The 21,514-nt window shown below is 50.1% G+C and overlaps 3 protein-coding genes and 1 long non-coding RNA gene across 5 annotated transcripts in view; 2 read left to right on the plus strand and 2 right to left on the minus strand.

Moving 5' to 3' along the window:
* Positions 1–7,982, plus strand: part of LOC144612402 (small conductance calcium-activated potassium channel protein 2-like) — a 75,512-nt gene extending 67,530 nt beyond the window's left edge. The window contains 1 exon segment of the mRNA XM_078432010.1: positions 2,954–7,982. Within this exon segment, the coding sequence (XP_078288136.1) occupies positions 2,954–3,244 (291 nt within the window). The 3' untranslated portion in view covers positions 3,245–7,982.
* Positions 6,248–20,045, minus strand: LOC144612407 (uncharacterized). The gene is made up of 3 exons (XR_013549663.1): positions 19,793–20,045; positions 9,868–10,094; positions 6,248–8,748 (listed from the first exon to the last, which is right to left on the minus strand). It is a non-coding gene; the product is annotated as an uncharacterized LOC144612407 (long non-coding RNA).
* LOC144612309 (extracellular matrix protein 1-like) lies at positions 13,724–16,402 on the minus strand. Its single transcript, XM_078431889.1, has 3 exons — positions 16,319–16,402; positions 14,946–15,277; positions 13,724–13,911 (listed from the first exon to the last, which is right to left on the minus strand). Exons 1-3 carry the CDS (start codon positions 16,371–16,373, stop codon positions 13,774–13,776), a joined length of 525 nt encoding a protein of 174 aa, XP_078288015.1. The 5' UTR covers positions 16,374–16,402; the 3' UTR covers positions 13,724–13,773.
* Positions 20,046–20,821: 776 nt separating the features above from the next.
* Positions 20,822–21,514, plus strand: part of adar (adenosine deaminase RNA specific) — a 57,384-nt gene continuing 56,691 nt past the window's right edge. For both annotated transcript variants that reach the window (XM_078432003.1, XM_078432007.1), the window contains exon 1: positions 20,822–20,984. The gene's annotated coding sequence lies outside the window, so the exon portion shown is untranslated. The remainder of the gene's footprint in view (positions 20,985–21,514) is intronic.

A 21,514-nucleotide genomic window follows, 5' to 3' on the forward strand; every position in this document is an offset into this window, starting at 1 on the left:
TGTCCGGGCCTACAGTGTCCGGGCCTACAGTGTCCAGGCATCCAGTGTCCGGGCCTGCAGCGTCCGGGCTTGCAGCGTCCGGGCCTACAGCGCCCCCTGGGCCTAATACGGGACAAGGGCGGTCCCGTACAGGACAAGCCAATTTAGCCCAAAATATGGGATGTCCCGGCTAATACGGGACGGTTGGCAACGCTAGGCGGGGAAGATGCAGCGGCACTACCTTGCGAGAGGGATTGAGGGACGGGAGTAACGAGGGGATTAGTCTGAAAGCCGAGAGCTGCATTAAGCCAGAGTTTAGAGCAAGGTTTAAATTATTAGCGGATTAAATCTGCAGCCTCTCAGCCTCTGCTGGAGTTAATCACATTCAGCGTTCCAAATCAGTTCATTCACTCTCCTCTCCTCCCTGCCTTCACATGGTGGCCATGGTAACACACAGCTTTTTAATCCAATTGCAAATCTTCCCTTAATTCAATCAGGAAGCCTCTTCAACATCTATCTGAGAGACTGTGCCTAAATCGCACAGATCTGCCCCACCTGAAGAGTTGAAACGTAGAAAATAGGTGCAGGAGGAGGCCATTTGGCCCTTCGAGCCTGTACGCACTGCCATTCATTGTGATCATGGCTGATCGTCCACAATCAGTAACCCGTGCCTGCCTTCTCCCCATACCCCTTGATTCCACTAGCCCCTAGAGCTCTATCTAACTCTCCCTTAAATTCATCCAGTGAATTGGCCTCCACTGCCCTCTGTGGCAGAGAATCCCACATATTCACAACTCTGGGTGAAAAAGTTTTTTTCTTCACCTCAGTTTTAAATGGCCTCCCCTTTATTCTTAGACTGTGTGTGGCCCCTGGTTCTGGACTCCCCCAACATGGGGAACATTGGGGAAATGTCAAAGGCGAGAGGGCGTAGCTTGCAGATGAGAGGGGAAAGTTTCAAGGGGATGTGCGGGCCAATTTGTTGTTTGCACTGAGCCTGTACAAGGCGCTGGTCAGGCCGCATTTGGAGTATCGTGGGTAACTTTGAACCCCGTATCTGAGGAAGGATGTGCTGGCCCTGGAGAGGGTCCAGAGGAGGTTCACGAGAACGATCCCAGGAACGAGTGGGTTAACGTACGATGAGCGTTTGCCGGCACTGGGCCTGTACTCGCTGGAGTTTAGAAGGTCAAGGGGGGGCCTCATTGAAACGTTACAGAATAGTGAGCGGCCCGGATAGAGTGGGTGTGGAGAGGATGTTTCCACTGGTGGGAGAGTCTAGGACCAGAGGGCACAGCTTCAGAATTAAAGGACGCTCTTTTCAAAATGAGGTGAGGAGGAACTTCTTCAGTCAGAGGGTGGTGAATCTGTGGGATTCTCTGCCACAGACGTCTGTGGAGGCCACAAGTCAGTGGATATTTTTAAGGCAGAGTTAGACAAAATCTTGATTAGTGCGGGTGTCAAGGGTTATGGGGAGAAGGAAGGAATAGGGGGTTAGGAGACAGAGATCAGCCATGATTGAATGGTGGAGTGGACTCGATGGGCTGAATGGCCTAATTCTGCTCCTATAACTCGTGATGGGGGCCTGGAACGCGCTGCCTGGGGTGGTGGTGAAGGCAGATGGGACAGTGGTGTTTACAGTTTAGTTTATTGTCACGTGTACCGAGGTACAGTTAAAAAGCTTTTGTTGCGTGCTAACCAGTCAGCGGAAAGACAATACATGATCACAATCGAGCCGTCGACAGTATACAGACACAGGATAAGGGAATAACATTTAACAGGCATTTATACTCTGAAGAAGAGTTCTGAACTGAAACGTCACCTAATCATGTTCTCCACAGATGCTGCCTGACCCGCTGGGTTACTCCAGCACTCTGTGAAACATGTCACCTATCCATGTTCTCCACAGATGCTGCCTGACCCGCTGAGTTACTCCAGCATTTTGTGTTTTCTGAGCGAGATTGATCTAAGTATTGGCTTTATTGAGGGTTTGGCGCCATCAGGTGGTGTCTGAATTAAATTACAAGTGTGCAGGAAGGAACTGCAGATGCTGTTTAAACCAAAGATGGACACAAAATGCTGGAGTAACTCAGCAGGTCAGGCAGCATCTCTGGAGAGAAAGAATGGGTGACATTTCGGGTTGAGACCCTTCTTCAGACTGAGAGCAGGGGAGAGGGAAACGAGAGATATAGAATCTGCGTCTTTCACTCCGTGACTCTGTCTGTGTTTCTCAGTCTCTCTTTCTCTGTGTCTCCTTCACCCCGTGACTCTGTGCCTGTGTGTCTCAGTGTCTCTGGTTCTCTTCCACCCCGTGACTCTGTGCCTGTGTGTCTGTGTCTCTTCCACCCCGTGACTCTGTGCCTGTGTCTCAGTGTCTCTTCCACCCCGTGACTCTGTGCCTGTGTGTCTCAGTGTCTCTGTGTCTCTTCCACCCCGTGACTCTGTGCCTGTGTCTCAGTGTCTCTTCCACCCCGTGACTCTGTGCCTGTGTGTCTCAGTGTCTCTGTGTCTCTTCCACCCCGTGACTCTGTGCCTGTGTGTCTCAGTGTCTCTGTGTCTCTTCCACCCCGTGACTCTGTGCCTGTGTGTCTCAGTGTCTCTGTGTCTCTTCCACCCCGTGACTCTGTGCCTGTGTCTCTCTGGTTCTCTTCCACCCCGTGACTCTGTGCCTGTGTGTCTGTGTCTCTTCCACCCCGTGACTCTGTGCCTGTGTGTCTCAGTGTCTCTGGTTCTCTTCCACCCCGTGACTCTGTGCCTGTGTGTCTGTGTCTCTTCCACCCCGTGACTCTGTGCGTGTGTGTCTGTGTCTCTCTGGTTCTCTTCCACCCCGTGACTCTGTGCCTGTGTGTCTGTGTCTCTTCCACCCCGTGACTCTGTGCCTGTGTCTCTCTGTGTCTCTTCCACCCCATGACTCTGTGCCTGTGTGTCTGTGTCTCTTCCACCCCGTGACTCTGTGCCTGTGTGTGACCCCCCCCGACAGATGCAGACCATCATGTACGACCTGATCACGGAGCTGAACGACCGGGGCGAGGAGCTGGAGCGGCAGATACTGAGCCTGGAGAGGAAGCTGGAGGTCCTGACCAGCAGTTTCCAGGCCTTGCCGGGCCTGATCGCCGACTGCCTTCGCCGCCAGCAGCAACAGCTGCCGGGAGCGACCGCCGAACCCCTCTCCAGCGCCCCGCCGACCTCCGACGGCCATCCCGTCTCCGCACCCAGCCCCTCCAGCCCGCCCTCCTACCCCACCCCCTGCACCAGCTCCAGCAGCTACTAGGACCACCAGGAACGGGGATCGAGGAGTTGCCAACACCCTGAACCCCATTAACGCTTTCTCAAACCCCCCCCCATCCGGACACTCTTACCCCTCACTCTGGGATGATTTTAAAAGCGAGGGGGGGAAATGGGGGGACGGCCGGAGGGGGGCTTTCGTTCCGGTCTGAACTGAACCCCGATTTGGACCACCCCGCCCCCAGGCTCCCGCCAAGCAAGGATCACGAGAGGTCCACAAAACCCGGGAAACCGACCTCAAACGGACTGGAGCCGCCAAGAAGCGAACTCTACAGCGGATCTCGGGTGTGGAACATTTTGGCGTGGGCGGGAGGAAGAGGGAGAGGAGAGCATTTGCCATGAGCGCCCAAATGGTATAAATATATGAACCAAAATAGGCAGTGCAGCATAGGTTCACCAGGGGTGGCGGGACTGACATACGAGGAAAGAATGGGACGACTGGGCTTGTATTCACTGGAATTTAGACGGATGAGAGGGGATCTTATGGAAACATCTAAAATTCTTAGAGGATTGGACAGGCTAGATGCAGGCAAAATGTTCCCCATGTTGGGGGATTCCAGAACCAGGGGTCACACACAGTTTAAGAATAAGGGGTCGGCCATTTAGGACTGAGATGAGGAAAAACCTTTTCACCCAGAGTTATGAATCTGTGGAATTCTCTGCCACAGAAGGCAGTGGAGGCCAATTCACTGGATGTTTTTGAGAGAGAGTTAGATTTAGCTCTTAGGGCTAACGGAATCAAGGGATATGAGGAAGAAGCAGGCACAGGGTACCGATTTTGTACGATTAGCCATGATCATATTGAATGGTGCTGTTGGCTCGAAGGGTCGAATGGCCTCCTTCTGTACCTATTTGCTATGTTTCTGAAAAAATGGAAGCCCGATAAGGTAGAAAGGCCTGGATAGAGTGGATGTGGAGAGGATGTTTCCACTAGTGGGAGAGTCTAGGACCAGAGGGCACTGCCTCAGAATTAAAGGATGTTCCTTTAGGAAGGAGATGAGGAGGAATTTCTTTAGTCAGAGGGTGGTGAATCTGTGGAATTCATTGCCACAGACGGCTGTGGAGGCCGTTAATGGATATTGTTAAGGCAGATAGATAGATTCTTGATTAGTGCGGGTGTCAGGGGTTATCGGGAGAAGGCAGGAGAATGGGGTTGAGAGGGAAAGATTGATCACCTATGACTGAATGGCAGAGTAGATTTGATGGGCCGAATGGCCTAATTCTGCTGCTATGACTTATGATTGAATCCCATAGTTTGGGAGAAAAGAGTACTGCAGTAACTCAGCGGGTCAGGCAGCATCTGTGGAGAACATGGGTAGGTGACGTTTCACAGAGTGCTGGAGTAACTCAGCGGGTCAGGCAGCATCTGTGGAGAACATGGATAGGTGACGTTTCACAGAGTGCTGGAGTAACTCAGCGGGTCAGGCAGCATCTGTGGAGAACATGGATAGGTGACGTTTCACAGAGTGCTGGAGTAACTCAGCGGGTCAGGCAGCATCATTGGTCAGTGTGGACTCAGTGGGCCAAAGGGCTGGTTTCCGCCCTATATCTGTAAACCAAAGTAAACTAGTAGTATTTAAGAGGCTTTTGGTCTCTGCAGAAGGATCCTGATCTGAAACATCACCTGACCCATGTTCTCCAAAGATGCTGCCTGAACCGAGGAGTCCACTCAAACCTCTGCAGTTCCTTGTTTATCCATTTCCAAGTTGAAATTGAGTTGGGGAGGTGGTTGAGAGCAGAACGTAGGGGCAGTGTCTGTGGAGAAAGTGACGGTAGTAGTAATGGTGGGCACAAAATGCTGGAGTAACTCAGTGGGGTCAGTCAGCATCTGGAGAGAAGGAGTAGGTGACCTTTCTTCAGGCTCGACCCAAAACGTCACCTATTCCTTTTCCCCAGAGATGCTGCCTGTCCCGCTGAGTTACTCCAGCATTTTGTGTCTATCTTCAGTTTAAACCAGTGCCTGCAGTTCCTACCTACACAAGAGAACCAGAGGATATACTGTAGAGTTAAGGTGGGGGGGGGAGATTTAATCGGAACTTTTTCACACAGAGGGTGGTGGGTGTATGGAACGAGCTGCTGGGTGAGGTAGTTGAGGCAGGGACGATCACAATGTCTAGGAAACATTTAGGCAGATTTAGTCTGAAGAAGGGTCTCGACCTGAAACGTCACCTATATCTTTTCTCTGTGGAATTCTCTGCCACAGAAGGCAGTGGAGGCCAATTCACTGGATGTTTTCAAAGAGAGAGTTAGATTTAGCTCTTAGGGCTAACGGAATCAAGGGATGTGGGGAGAAAGCAGGAACGGGGTACTGATTGTGGATGATCAGCCATGATCATATTGAATGGCGGTGCTGGCTCGAAGGGCAGAATGGCCTTCTGCCGTGCCTATTTTCTATGTTTCTACATCCAAAAGCCGTGTGGGTTTGTAGGTTAATTGGCCCTCTGTAAACTGCCCCCAGGGTGTAAGGAGTGGATGAGAAAGCGGTTTATTCACAAAATGCTGGAGTAACTCAGCAGGTCAGGCAGCATCTCGGGAGAGAAGGAATGGGTGACGTTTCGGGTCGAGACCCTTCTTCAGACTGCAGATGAGAAAGTGGAACTTGTTTGAACGGGTGATCGGCGGTCGGCATGGACTCAGTGGGCCGAAGGGCCTGGCTCCATGCTGTATCTGAACATTGGAGTCACGTGGAACTCAGGACAAGTAAGAATGGTAGGGACTGGGAGAGAATTCTGGAGGAGTTTTAAAACAGCAGGCAGTTGATAATCAATCTGGATTCCTGGTCACACAAGGGGGAAGGTGAAGAGTTGTCGATCCAGTCTCAGCAGTTTAGATGCAGTAACGGCAACAAATGAAGGATCGCTCTATGTTCCGTACCATTGGGGTATTCGCTGATACAGACAATGGGACACATGGACAAAGATCAAGAGTGATTTATATATCCTAGAGTGATACAGCGTGGATGCAGGCCCTTCGGCCCAACTTGCCCACACTGGCCAACATGTCCCAGCTACGCTGGTCCCACCTGCCTGCGTTTAGCCCATATCCCTCCAAACCTGTCCTATCCACGTACCTGTCTAACTATTTCTTAAACGTCGGGATAGTCAGTCCCGAAAATGAACAATGAAATTCCTTAATCGGTGGAGAAACCCACAAACTAGAGCACAGAGCAAATCAGGTAAGGGTTTATAGAGGACTAGATAACGATAACTTGTTTAGAAATGCACGGCTTTAATGCTAGAATTACCCTAATATTAATTGCCTGATAACTGTTTGTAATTTCCAAATAACCCTTGGTCGGACTCTTTAGAGATTTTTTATTTTTTATTATCTGTATGGCAAACTTCCAAAATATTTTAAAAGGTGGTTCAGCCAAAGGTCAGGATTTGATTCATCCTTTCCGGAAAGATTGATGATTAAAAACAATGTGGAAGTAAGCATCTTCTGTCATCTAGAGATGAATTAATTTGTACTGCTTTTCTATTGATTATTCAGCATGTGTCTGTTATCAGTAGCTTCCTGTCATCTGGCTGGCAGCTATAAATTAGAAGCCAGTCACGACAAGGTTAAGGCTCAGATATTTGCAGCTACTCTCCCAGAGTTACAAATTGCAGCCCCCAGATGGGATTTGCGAGTTTGGGTTAATGTAAACTAGCGATGTATACAGCAAATGGCCGCCGGTCTAGGGCAATGGTAGTCATTGAGGTACACTGCAAATGGCCACCTGCCTGGGGCAATGGTACTCATTGTGAGGAACACTACAAATGGCCACCGGTCTGGGGCAATGGTAGTCATTGTGAGGTACACTACAAATGGCCGCCAGTCTGGGACAATGGCAGTCATTGAGGTACCCTGCAAATGGCCGCCTGCCTGGGACAATGGTAGTCATTGAGTTACACTGCAAATAGCCGCCGGTCTGGGACAATGGCAGTCATTATGTGGTACACTGCAAATGGCCACCAGTCTGGGGCAAAGGCAATCATTGAGGTACACTACAAATGGCTGCCTGCCTGGGGCAATGGTAGTCATTGTGAGGTACACTACAAATGGCCGCCTGCCTGGGACAATGGCAGTCATTGTGAGGTACACTACAAATGGCCACCAGTCTGGGACAATGGCAGTCATTGTGAGGTACACTACAAATGGCCGCTAGTCTGGGACAATGGGAGTCAGTGAGGTACACTGCAAATGGCTGCCGGTCTGGGACATGAGGAGGTCACTTACAAATAGCGACCAACTCGAGACTAATGGGAGGAGCGGGTAAACTTTTGTGCGATGCCAATTGTTGCCAGCCTGCGACCAATACCATTGATGGGCCCTGCCTTATGGCACTACAGACGGCTGTCTGTCAGAAGGAAATGTGTGGGGAGGCAGATGTACAAAGGAGTCTGGGCTAAAGATTAACTTGTTCCTCAGCCCCTTCCCCCAACTTGACCTATCAGTCCCACTGAGCCCCACACAGTCCACATATAGACACGTACTGAGCTGTGTGGTGACATTTGCAAAACATTTATCCTGTTGCTTGTTCCCCGGTCAGACACTCTGCCACCATTTGATTCTTGGCTGTTTCGGTCAAGTGTGCAGAGTCGCCCTGTACAGCATCTGACCGTGTCTAGTCAACGGTTTAAACCTATTCACTGTGCCAAGTGCCTTGGACTTCATGTTAAAGGGGTCATCAAAACTGAGAGATTTATTAAATGGCTTTAAAACCTACCAACCACATCTCGGCCTCGTTATTCATTCTCAAAACTTCAAGGTGTTTTTAGTTTAATTTATAGATCCCGTTCCGCTGGGTGGTGCAGCGGTAGAGTTGCTGCCTTGCAGCGCTGGAGATCCGGGTTCGATCCCACCTATGGGCGCTGTCTTTACGGAGGTTGTACGTTCTCCCGGTGATCTGTGTGGGTTTTCTACCTAATTAATCTAATTCAAATTCAATTCCATTCAATCCAAATTCAATTCAAGGGATTCAATTTAAATACTGTTCAAATTCAGTTCAATTCAGATCTATTTCAAATTGGATGAATGAAGTAATTAAGTAATTAATTAGTTAATTGATTAATGAATGAATTAATTGATTGACTGCTTGATCAATTCCAAATTCAATTCAATTACAATTGAAATTCAATTCAAATTCAATTAAAATCAAATTCAATTCAACAAATTCAATTCAAACCCATTTCAAATTCAGTTCAATTCAAACCCATTTCAAATTCAATTAAAATTCAATTCAATTCAAGGGATCCAATTCACAGAAAAGAAATCAAATGCAACTCGAAGCGACTGGTGTAGAGGCCGGCCGGGCTGTCCGAGAGGGAAGTCGTTGTGAGGGGAGAGGGCACCTTCGAGGGCTGGGCTTCACCCGCTGTAGCTCCATGCCGGTGCCGCTTCGTTGAAGCAGTCGTATCTCATCATGTCCCGCACCGCGCAACAATGGTGCAGCTTTTCTCCGGTTGCAAAGTCATCCAGGCAGAAGAACTCCAGAGACCTCTTCCACTGCAAGACACATTGGGAATCCCCAGGTTTACACCCGCACAGAACCAGGCCCTTCGGCCCCAACCCCATCCATACTAACCCAGCTGCCCATCCAGGCTAACCCCACCAGCAGTGATAGTCCTGCCTCAGCTACCTCCTCTGGCAGCTCGTAGCAAAAAACCCACCACCCTCTGTGTGAAAAGGTTTTCTCCAGAGATGCTGCCTGACCCGCTGAGATACTCCAGCACTTTGTGTGTTTTGTTTGTGAAGCTGCATCTGCAGTTCCTTGTTTCTCAGAATTTGATCTTATGTTTTGGTACAAGCATTCTCCCCCCCTCTCCTCCTCCCCCTCTCCTCCTCCCCCTCTCCCCACTTCACCCCCTCCCTCCTAACCTCCTCCCCCTCTTTTCCCCCCTCATTGTCTCACCCTCTCCTCCTCACCCCTCTCACCCCTTCTCTCCCTCCCACCACAAGCAGTCTGAAGAAGAGTCCTGACTTGAAACGTCACCTATCCACGTTCTCCACAGATGCTGCCTGACCCGGAGTTACTCCAGCACTCTGTGAAACGTCACCTATCCATGTTCTCCACAGATGCTGCCTGACCCGGAGTTACTCCAGCACTCTGTGAAACGTCACCTATCCATGTTCTCCACAGATGCTGCCTGACCCGCTGAGTTACTCCAGCACTCTGTGAAACGTCACCTATCTACGTTCTCCACAGATGCTGCCTGACCCGCTGAGTTACTCCAGCACTCTGTGAAACGTCACCTATCTACGTTCTCCACAGATGCTGCCTGACCTGCTGAGTTACTCCAGCACTCTGTGAAACGTCACCTATCTACGTTCTCCACAGATGCTGCCTGACCCGCTGAGTTACTCCAGCACTCTGTGAAACGTCACCTATCTACGTTCTCCACAGATGCTGCCTGACCCGCTGAGTTACTCCAGCACTCTGTGAAACGTCACCTATCCACGTTCCCCACAGATGCTGCCTGACCCGCTGAGTTACTCCAGCACTTTGGGTCCATTTACTCCCAACTGTGTTCGAAAGAACCGACGAAGGGTCTGTGGTCCCCACCTACCCTCCTCCCTCCCCCCCCCCCCCCCCCCCCCGCCCCCGCCCACCGAGATGTGCCTCACCTTTTCCGTGGCACAAGCCAGCCGTATCCACATGGTATCTCCATCACAACACTTTGTGTAGGATGTCTCCATCAGCTTCAGGGCCTTGGCTTGGTTGTAGAGGTGGACGCTGTGAGCGGTGTACAAATCCTTGGGCTCTGTCTGGCGCCAAATGATTTTCTGACAGATGTCGCCGATGTTTTCTGCGGACGGATGCTTCCGGGGAAAGGCGAACCGTATCCTGCGACCTGCCCGAATGTAATGAAATATTTGTGTAAAAGAAGGAACTGGTTTAAACCGAAGACGGACACACAAAAAAGCCGGAGTAACTCACCGGGGCAGGCAGCGTCTCTGTAGAGAAGGGACGGGTGACGTTTCGGGTTCTGAAGAAGGGTCTCGACCCGAAACGTCGCCCATTCCTTCTCTCCGGGGATTCAAGGATTCGGAACAATAAAAAGAGGAAGCACATGGTGAAAAGCACAAATAACTACAGGTGCTCCTTGACTTACGATGGGCTTACGTTACGATAAACCCATGGTAAATCAAAAATATCGTAAGTCGAAAATGCATTTAATACACCTAACCTACCCACATCATAGCCACCTAACCTACCCACATCATAGCCACCTAACCTACCCACATCATAGCCACCTAACCTACCCAACATCATAGCCACCTAACCCACCCAACATCATAGCCTAGCCTAGCCTGCCCAACATCATAGCCACCTAACCCACCCAACATCATAGCCTAGCCTAGCCTGCCCAACATCATAGCCACCTAACCTACCCAACATCCTAGCCACCTAACCTACCCAACATCATAGCCACCTAACCTACCCAACATCACAGCCACCCAACCTACCCAACATCATAGCCACCTAACCTACCCAACATCATAGCCACCTAACCTACCCACATCATAGCCACCTAACCTACCCAACATCATAGCCACCTAACCTTTGTCTTTATTTCCTTCAAATGCTGTAAATAGCAAAATCTACGTTCTGTGGAGAAATAATTCCGGCAGGCGGTGGAGTGCATGGATGGTGGTCGGATTCAGGGATAGGGAAGCTTTGGAGGGATATGGAGCAAACGTGAGCAAATTAGACCAGCTTAGATGGATGATTTGAGCTGTTTTTCACACGGAGAGTGGTGAATCTGTGGAATTCTCCGCTACAGAAGGTAGTTGAAGCCAGTTCATTGGCTATATTTAAGAGGGAGTTAGATGTGGCCCTTGTGGCTAAAGGGATCAAGGGGTATGGAGAGAAGGTAGGTACGGGATACTGAGTTGGATGATCAGCTATGATCATATTGAATGGCGGGGCAGGCTCGAAGGGCCGAATGGCCTACTCCTGCACCTATTTTCTATGTTTCTATGTTTACCCAACATCATAGCCACCTAACCTACCCACATCATAGCCACCTAACCTACCCAACATCACAGCCACCTAACCTACCCAACATCACAGCCACCTAACCTACCCAACATCACAGCCACCTAACCTACCCAACATCACAGCCACCTAACCTACCCAACATCATAGCTACCTAACCTACCCAACATCACAGCCACCTAACCTACCCAACATCATAGCCACCTAACCTACCCAACATCACAGCCACCTAACCTACCCAACATCATAGCCACCTAAACTAACAAACAACATCACAGCCACCTAACCTACCCAACCTTATCGCCACCTAAACTACCAACAACATCACAGCCACCTAACCTACTGAACATCATAGCCTAACCTAGCCTAACTTAAATGTGCTCAGAACACTTACATTAGCCTACCGTTGGGCAAAATCATCGAGCACAATGCCTATTTTATAATAAAGTGTTGAATATCTCATGTCATTTATTGAATACAGTACTGTACGGTAATTGAAAAACAGAATTGCCAGCCCGGAAAAAGATCAAAATTCAAAATACGGAGTACAGTTTCTACTGAATGTGTACCGCTTTTCAACCATTGTAAGGTAGAAATATCGTAAGTCGAGGAGTATCTGTATTTATCAAAGTAAAACGTAGCAAAAAACTAGCAACTAGGAACTCTACCGCTGCACCACCTTAGATATAGTTAGATTTAGTTCTTAGAGCTAAAGGAATCAGGGGATATGGGGAGAAAGCAGGAACGGGGTACTGATTTAGGGTGATCAGCCATGATCATATTGAAGGGCTGAATGGCCTACTCCTGCACCTATTTTCTATGTTTACACTGTAAATGGCTTGATTGTAATCATGTATTGTCGTTCCGCTGACTGGATAGCACGCAACGAAAAGCTTTTCACTGAACCTCGGTACACGTGACCATAAACTGAAACTAAACGCTAGTTCTATGAAATCTCACTTCCTCGTCCCTTCCCCACATGTTTTACAGAGGGACGATTAACTCACAAACACCCGCACGTCTTTGGGGGGGTCTCGTTCCCCCGGTTGGTGACACAAAGCCCCCGACCCTCAGCCACCCTGAACTCCCCCGGTACCTACCCTGTCCCAGAGTGGGGAGGGAGAAGCAGCAAACGAGAAACACTGTCCTGAACATCCTGTCCCTTCTCACCAGCCACACTCTCCCGTTCTGTGCCAGCGATGAGTTGCTCCATCAACCTGTGCCTTTATACCGTCGTGGGGAGGGGACAGAGCCCACACCCACACACTCTGCCCCTCCGTCTCGGGCTACTTGTTATTAATGTCACTGGCGCCTCTCTCAGTGAAATCTGTTACAGGTTTAACCCATCTAACGTCTGGCCCAGACACCTGTCTCCAGCTCTGTAAACGTTAACAGAATACCTCACCCTTCCACGTAGACACGTATGGAGGCGCGGTGAGGAGGGAGCGCCGTGCTGTGGGAGGGAGGGAGGGAGGAGCGGTGAGGAAGGAGAGGACGGTTGAGAGGGAGGGAGGGGCGGAGAGGAGGGAGCGTTGCGCTGTGGGACGGCCAATTAAAAAAAAAATCTGGAGTAACTCAGCGGGTCAGGCAGCATCTGTGGAGAACGTGGATAGGTGACGTTTCAGAGTGCTGGAGTAACTCAGCGGGTCAGGCAGCATCTCTGGGGAACATGGATAGGTGGCGTTTTGGGTTTTTCAGTCTGAAGAAGGGTCCCAACCCAAAACGTCGCCTATCATGTTTTTCCGGGATGCTGCCTGACCACTGAGTTACCCCTGCACTTTGTGTCCTTTGGAAACCAGCATCTACTGTTCCTTGCTTCAGCGTCTCTGGGGAATGTGGATAGGTGACGTTTTGGGTTGTGATTTCAGACTGGTAACTTTCCAGCCATCATTAGGGAAAGAACAGGAAGGATAGATACAGGAACACAGGGTTGCTGCTTTGCGAAACAACTTTTTATTAGCGTTAAACATTAGTCTGAAAGAAAACGATTGAACAAGGTATCCAAATCACAGACAGGAATTCAATTCAAGGGACCAATTCAATTAATTTCAAATCCAATTCAAATTGAATTGAATTCAAATTCAATTCCATCCCATTAAATCCAAATTTAATTCAACGGATACAATTCAATGCAAATTTAATGAAAATTCAAGGTATACAATGGAAATTCAATAAAATTCCGTTTATTTCAAAGGATCCAATTCACAAAAGGGAGTTCAATTCAAGGGACACAAGTTAATAATTTTCAAATTCAATTTAAGGGACATAATTCAATTCAATTCAACACAAATTTAATTCAATTCAAGGGATACAATTCAATTCAATGGAAATTCAACAAAAATTCAATTCAATTCAAGGGATACAATTCAATTCAATGGAAATTCAAGGGACACAATGGAAATTCAATTCAAATTCAAATTCAATTCAAAGGATCCAATTCACAAAAAAGGAAGCAGCAAAACAAATGCACCTCAAAGCATCTCGTGTAGGAGCCGGCCGGTGTGTCCGGGACGGAAGTCAGCGTCTGTGGATCAGGGTACGTAGCTCCCAGAGGGCGCTGCCACTGTGAAGCAGTGGTATCTCTTCTCCCCCCACAACATGCAGCACTTGTGCCGCAAGGTCTTGATCGAGAATTCTTCATCACAGTACTGGTCCAGTGAACTCATCCACTGAAAGAGACGTCGGCGATTCAGGTTGAAACAGAAACAGGCCCTTCAGCCCAACCCCTCCGTACTAACCCAGGTACCAAACCAGGCCGAAGCCACTGAGAGTCATTGAGCAACACAGCACGGAAACCGGCCCACACCGACCAAGATGACCCATCCCCACTCGTCCCACCTGCCCATGTTTGGCCCATATCCTTCTTAGCGTGTCATATCCATGTACGTGTCCAAATGTCCTTTAAATGCTGTTCTAGTCCCTGCCTCAACTACCTCCTCTGGCAGCTCGTTCCATACACCCATCTCCCTCTGTGTGAAAAAGTTGCCCCTCAGGTTCCTGTTTAACCTTTCCCCTCTCACCATAGAACCTGTGCCCTCTGGTGTTGGACTCCCTGAACCCTAGGGAAGAGACAGGGAAAAGTCTAAGCCCCTCATGACTCTGTTCAACACAGAACAGTTCAGCACAGAAACAGACCCTTCAACCGACAATGTACACGCCGAGCATGATGCAAGACTAACTCCTGTGCCTGCATTTGTCTCTTCTCCATAGATGCTACCTGACCTGCTGAGTTACTCCAGCACTTTGTCTCTTCTCCATAGATGCTGCCTGACCTGCTGAGTTACTCCAGCACTCTGTATTTCTCCATAGATGCTGCCTGACACACTGAGTCACTCCAGCACTTTGTCTCTTCTCCATAGATGCTGCCTGACCTGCTGAGTTACTCCAGCACTCTGTATTTCTCTATAGATGATGCCTGACCTGCTGAGTTACTCCAGCACTCTGTATTTCTCCATAGATGCTGCCTGACCCACTGAGTCACTCCAGCACTTTGTGACTTCTCCATAGATGCTGCCTGACCCGCTGAGTTACTTTGGGTCTATTTACCTCACTGGGAAATCTCAGCTGTGTTTGAAAGAACCCTCCCCACGTACAAAACTCCCTCTCCCCCCCCCCCCCACCCAACATAAGCCCCCGCCCCCCCACCTGGCAACCACCCCCCTCCCCCCCCCCAGGCGGTGCGATGGACATCGCGGAGTCTCACCCCGTCCAGCGCACAGTGCAGCCGCGTCCACACGTTGTCACCACCGCAACACTTGGCGTACGCGTCCTCCATTCTCTGCAGCGCGTCGGCCTGGTAGCGGAGTTGTCTGCGGTTGTGGCTGGACCAATCGGGCGTCTCGGTCTTCCTCTGCCCCACGTACTGGCAGATGGTGCCAATGTTGCGGGCGTCCGGGCATTCACGGGGAAAGGCGAAGACCGCCCCCCTCTTGGCGAGTTCTGCCCGTGTTTGTAGCGTTGCCCCGTCCCCCGCCGTCAGCGACCCAACCACGGGCAGCGCCCTCTGCTCCACCGAGATCCCTCTGGTCACGTCATCTAATTCAGGACAACGGCAGGTCACTGAGTCAGGATCGAGCCCGGGTCTCTGGCGCCGTGAGGCCGCAGCTCTACCCGCTGCGCCACCGTGCGCTGCGACTCACCTCCCCCCCCCCCCCCCCCCTCACACCCACAGGGAGAACATGCAAACTCCGCACAGACAGCGCCAGAGGTTGGGATCGAACCCGTCTCTGGCGCCGTGAGGCAGTGGCTTTGCCCGCTGCGAACCGTGCCAATGCCCGTCTGCTGCTACGTGTGCCCACAAATCCCATTTCCCCCACACCCTCACACTGACGCCAACTAACCCTGCACGCCTTTGGCATTCGTTTATAGTTTAGTTTACTTTACTTTAATTCAGTTTAGTTCAATTTTGTTTCATTTAGTTTTGTTTCGTTTAGAGATACAGCACGGAAACATGTCCTTCGGCCCACCAGGTCCGCACCGACCGGCGATCCCCGCACACTAACACTATCCTACACACACTAGGGACAATTTTAACATTTATTCCAAGCCAATTAACCTACAAATCTGTACATCTTTGGAGTGTGGGAGGAAACTGAAGATCTCAGAGAAAACCCACGTAGGTCACTGGGAGAACGTACAAACTCCACACAGACAGCACCTTAGAGCTAAAGGAATCAGGGGATATGGAGAAAAAGCAGGAACCGGGTACTGATTTGGAATGATCAGCTATGATCATATTGAATGGCGGTGCTGGCTCGAAGGGCTGAATGGCCTCATCCTGCACCTATTTTCTATGTTTACACTGTAAATGGCTTGATTGTAATCATGTATTGTCGTTCCGCTGACTGGATAGCACGCAACGAAAAGCTTTTCACTGAACCTCGGTACACGTGACCATAAACTGAAACTGAACCCTAGTTCTATGAAATCTCACTTTCTCGTCCCTTCCCCACACGTTTTACAGAGCGACGATTAACTCACAAACACCCGCACGTCTTTGGGGGGTTCTCGTTCCCCCAGTTGGTGACAGAAAGCCCCCCCCGACCCTCATCCACCCCGAACTCCCCTGGTACCTACCCTGTCCCAGAGTGGGGAGGGAGAAGCAGCAAACGAGAAACACTGTCCTGAACATCCTGTCCCTTTTCCCCAGCCACACTCTCCCGTTCTGTGCCAGCGATGAGTCGCTCCATCAACCTGTGCCTTTATACCGTCACGGGGAGGGGACAGAGCCCACACCCACACACTCTGCCCCTCCATCTCGGCAAGTCTGCCCCAGAGCTAAACACTTTTATATCTAAATTTACTGGAATTTAGAAAGATGATTTAAGAACCTTATAGAAAGTTAGATCTTACAGGTTAATTCCCAGAATGGCAGGACTGGCATAAGAATGGGTCGACTGGGCTTGTATTCATTGGAATTTAAAAGGATGAGATGGGATCTTGGAGAAACATGTAAAATTCTTAAGGGATTGGACAGGCTAGATGCAGGAAAAATGTTCCCCGTGTTGGGGGAGTCCAGAACCAGGAGTCACACAGTTTAAGAATGAGGGGTCGGCCATTTAGGACTGAGATGAGGAAAAACCTTTTTCACCCAGAGAGTTGTGAATCTGTGGAATTCTCTGCCACAGAAGGCAGTGGAGGCCAACTCACTCATAACTCTGAGTGAAGTTTTTCCTCGTCTAAGTCCTAAATAGCCTATCCCTTCTTAAACTTAAACTGTAACCCCTGGTTCTGGACTCCAAGAACATCGGGAACATTTTTCTTGCATCTAGCCTGTCCAATCCCTTAAGAATTTTACATGTTTCTATAAGATCCGCTATCATCCTTCTAAATTCCAGTGACTATAAGCCCAGGCTCTTGATTCTTGACAAAACAGCCAATACAATGAAATATCGAAGACACAAAATGCTGGAGTAACTCGGTAGTTTTCCCACTGACGCCTCTCTCAGTGTAACCTGTTACAGGTTTAACCCATCTAACGTCTGGCCCAGACACCTGTCCCCAGCTACTTGTCTGCAGATCTGTAAACGTTAACAGAATATCGCACCCTTCCACGTAGATAAGTATGGAGGGACGGTGAGGAGAGAGCGCTGTGCTGTGGGAGGGAGGGGCGGTGAGGAGGGAGGGAGCGCCGCGCTGTGGGAGTGAGGGGTGGTGAGGAGGGAGCGCTGCGCTGTGGGAGGGACGGTTAGGAGGGATGGATGTCTAATTTAACATAATTTTGGAGTAACTCAGTGGGTCAGGCAGCATCTGTGGGGAACATGGATAGGTGACGTTTCACAGAACGCTGGAGTAACTCAGCGGGTCAGGCAGCATCTGTGGGGAACATGGATAGGTGACGTTTTGGGTTTTTCAGTCTGAAGAAGGGTCCCGACCCAAAACGTCACCTATCCATGTTTTCCCGGGATGCTGCCTGACCCACTGAGTTACCCCTGCACTTTGTGTCCTTCTTCGTAAATCAGCATCTGCAGTTCCTTGTTTCAGCGTCTCTGAAGAACGTGGATAGGTGACGTTTCGGGTCGGGATTTCAGACTGGCAACTTTCTAGCCATCATTAGGGACAGTACAGGAAGGAGTGATACAGGAACACAGGGTTGCTGCTTTGCTAAACAACTTTTATTAGCGTTAAACATTAGTCTGAAAGAAAAACGATTGAACAAGGTATCCAAATTACAGAAAGAAATTCAATTCAAGGGACCAATTTAATTCATTTCAAATTCATTTCAAATTCAATTAATTTCAAATTCAATCCCTTTCCATTAAATCCAAATTTAATTCAAGGGATACAATTTAACGCAAATTTAATGGAACACAATGGAAATTCAATAAAATTCAATTCAATTCACAGGATCCAATTCACAGAAGGGAATTCAATTCAAGGGACACAATTCATTTCAAATTCAATTCAAGGGATACAATTCAATGCAAATTCAAGACAAATTCAATTGACTTCAAGGGATACAATTCAATGCAAATTCAACACAAATTCAATTGAATTCAAGGGATACAATTCAATTTAATGCAAATTCAACACAAATTCAAGGGATCTAATTCACAGAAAAGAAAGCAGAAAACAAGTGCATCTCAAAGCAACTCAAGTAGGAGCCGGACGATGTGTCCGAGAGGGAAGTCAGCGTCTGGGGATCAGGGTACGTAGCTCCAAGAGGGCGCTGCCTGTGTGAAGCAGGCCTATCTCCACGACCCCACAGCCTGCAGCACTTGGCCACAAGGAATTGACCGAGAATTCTGCATCACGGTACTGGTCCAGTGAACTCATCCACTGAAAGAGACGTCATCGATTCAAGTTGAAAAGCAGAGGAACAGGCCCTTCGGCCCACACCGACCAAGATGTCCCATCCCCACCAGTCCCACCTGCTCGCGTTTGACCTGTCCTATCATGTACGAATCCAAATGTCTTTTAAATGCTGTTCTAGACCCTGTCTCAATTACCTCCTCTGGCAGCTCGTTCAATACACCCGTCTCCCTCTGTGTGAAAAGGTTGCCCCTCAGGTTCCTGTTTAATCTTTCCCCTCGCACCATAGAACCTGTGCCATCTGGTGTTGGACTCCCTGACCCTGGGGAAGAGACAGGGAAAAGTCTAAGCCCCTCATGACTCTGTTCAACACAGAACAGTTCAGCACAGGAACAGACCCTTCAGCCGACAACCTACATGCCGAGCATGATGCAACACTAACTGCTGTGCCTGCATTTGTCTCTTCTCCACAGATGCTGCCTGTCCCGCTGAGTTACTCGAGCACTTTGTGTCTACTCCATACATACTGCCTGACCTGCCGAGTTACTCCAGCACTGTGTCTTCTCATTAAATGCTGCCTGACCCGCTGAGTTACTCCAGCACTTTGTGTCTTCTCCAGAGATGCTGCCTGAGTTACTGTAACACGCTGAGTTACTTTGGGTCTATTTACCTCGCTGGGAAATCTCAGCTGTGTTTGAAAGAACCGTCCCCACCTACAAAACCCCCTCTCCCACCCAACGCAAGATCTCCTCCCTGCCTGGCATCCACCCACCCGGGCGGTGCGATGGGCATCACAGAGCCTCAACCCGTCCAGCGCACACTTCAGCCTCGTCCACGAGTCTTCCTGTCTCCTACCACATCCTATCTTTGTCCCGCCCCCCTCCCCTGACATCAGTCTGAAGAAGGGTCTCGACCCCAAACGTCACCCATTCCTTCTCTCCCGAGATGCTACCTGTCATAGAAACATAGTAAATAGGTGCAGGAGGAGGCCATTTTGGCCCTTTGAGCCAGCACCGCCACTCAGTGGCTGTTCACCTGTGCCTGCCTTCTCCCCATATCCCTTGATTCCACTAGCCCCTAGAGCTCTATCTAACTCTCTTTTAAATTCATCCAGTGATTTGGCCTCCACTGCCCTCTGTGGCAGAGAATTCCACAAATTCACAACTCTCTGGGTGGAAACGTTTTTTTTCTCACCTCAGTTTTAAATGGCCTCCCCTTTATTCTTAGACTGTGTGGCCCCTGGTTCTGGACTCCCCCAACATCGGGAACATTTTTCCAGCATCAGCATTTTGGGCCTACCTTTGATTTAAACCAGCATCTCCAGGTTACTGAGCTGGATGATCAGCCATGATCATATTGAATGGCGGTGCAGGCTCGAATGGCCTACTCCTGCACCTATTTTCTATGTTTCTTCCCCTCTTCCCTGTCCCGCCTGCAACTGGTCCAAAACGCCGCAGCGAGACTCCTGACGGGTACCCGTAAAAGGGACCACATCACCCCGATTCTGGCCTCTCTCCACTGGCTCCCTGTACGGTACAGAATCAACTTCAAGCTCCTCCTATTCACGTATAAAGCCCTAAATGGACACTCCCCCCCCTACATCAAAAATCTTCTAACCCCCCTCTCTAACTCCAGGTCCCTCAGATCGGCCGACTTGGGGCTATTCACTATCCCGCGGTCTAGGCTTAAACTCAGGGGTGACCGCGCTTTTGCGGTTGCAGCTCCTAGACTGTGGAACAGCATCCCTCTCCCGATCAGAACTGCCCCCTCCATCGACTCCTTTAAGTCCAGGCTCAAAACATATTTCTACTCCCTAGCGTTTGAGGCTCATTGAGGAGGCGCTGTGAACTGTTTGCGTGCTACTGAATTAACATTTTGTTAAAGATGGCCGCGCCGTTGTGTTTGGCTGCCTGCCACTGTATGTTTCTTTTTTTCCTAGTCAGATGTGCAGCACTTTGGTCAACGTGGGTTGTTTTTAAATGTGCTATACAAATAAATTGACTTGACTACTGTATGTTTTCATTTTTTTTTTTCTATTGGAACCTAATCAAATGTACAGCACTTTGGTCAACGTGGGTTGTTTTTAAATGTGCTATACAAATAAAATTGACTTGACTCTACCCTGTTTTTCCATGTTTCTCCCTTTTCCTGCCGCCTTGATCAAAGATGGCGCCCGCCAAAGCAGCCTCAAGGGGGGGCAGTGCGCAGGCGCGCTTTCGCCGCGGCAGCGCCCCCGTGCGGTGGGAGGTTTGAAGGGGAGGGGGAGGGGGTGAGGGAGTGGGTGAATGAGAAGGGAGGCGGGCTGTTGCCGCTTTTTGAAGGCGGAAAACAATAGGATCGTCGGGTCGGAGGGAGGGAAAGGAGGAGATTCAGAAAGGCTCACCGCGGAGTGCGGGAGAGTCGCCGGCGTTTGAATCCCCTGGTGGTGGTGGGGGGGGAGGAGGAGGAGGAGGAGGACGAGGCGGTAACTGAGGCGACCGCTCGCCTAAACGTACGTACGGTGCGGGTTAATGTGTGTGAGGGCGAATTGCGGCGGGTTTTTAACCTGAGGGAGGGAGGGAGAAGTCGAGGTCGTCGTCGTCGCCGTCGCCGCTCCAGGCGGGAAAGACCAACGGTCGCGGCGGGCGCGTGTCCGCGAGAGGGGCAATGGGGGGTTAGAGGGGGGGTCGGACAATTGGCGAACACCGGCGGCGGTTTTTTTTTTCAATCGCGCGCGCGTGGTGTGTGTTTGCTTGGTCTTGTGAGCATGTGCGACGCCGGTCTCTGCTTCCCCCGCCGGCGTTCACTGCGCCTGTGCGTCGCCGGCACCCGGGATCCACCCCGCGCGCATGTGCGGCGCCGGCCGTTTTATCTCTGCGCGTGCGCGCTCCCGGTTTTCACAGACGGAGTTGTGTGCGCAGGCGGGCTCCCCCTCCCCCCCACACACACACACACACCACCACACACACACACACAAATCCCCCGGTAACTTCTCTCGCCACACATTAGGCTCTCGGTTTATTTCTCTCCTCCCACCCCCAC

Source organism: Rhinoraja longicauda, chromosome 44 (assembly GCF_053455715.1).
Source record: "Rhinoraja longicauda isolate Sanriku21f chromosome 44, sRhiLon1.1, whole genome shotgun sequence".
NCBI classification, from domain to species: Eukaryota; Metazoa; Chordata; class Chondrichthyes; order Rajiformes; family Arhynchobatidae; genus Rhinoraja; species Rhinoraja longicauda.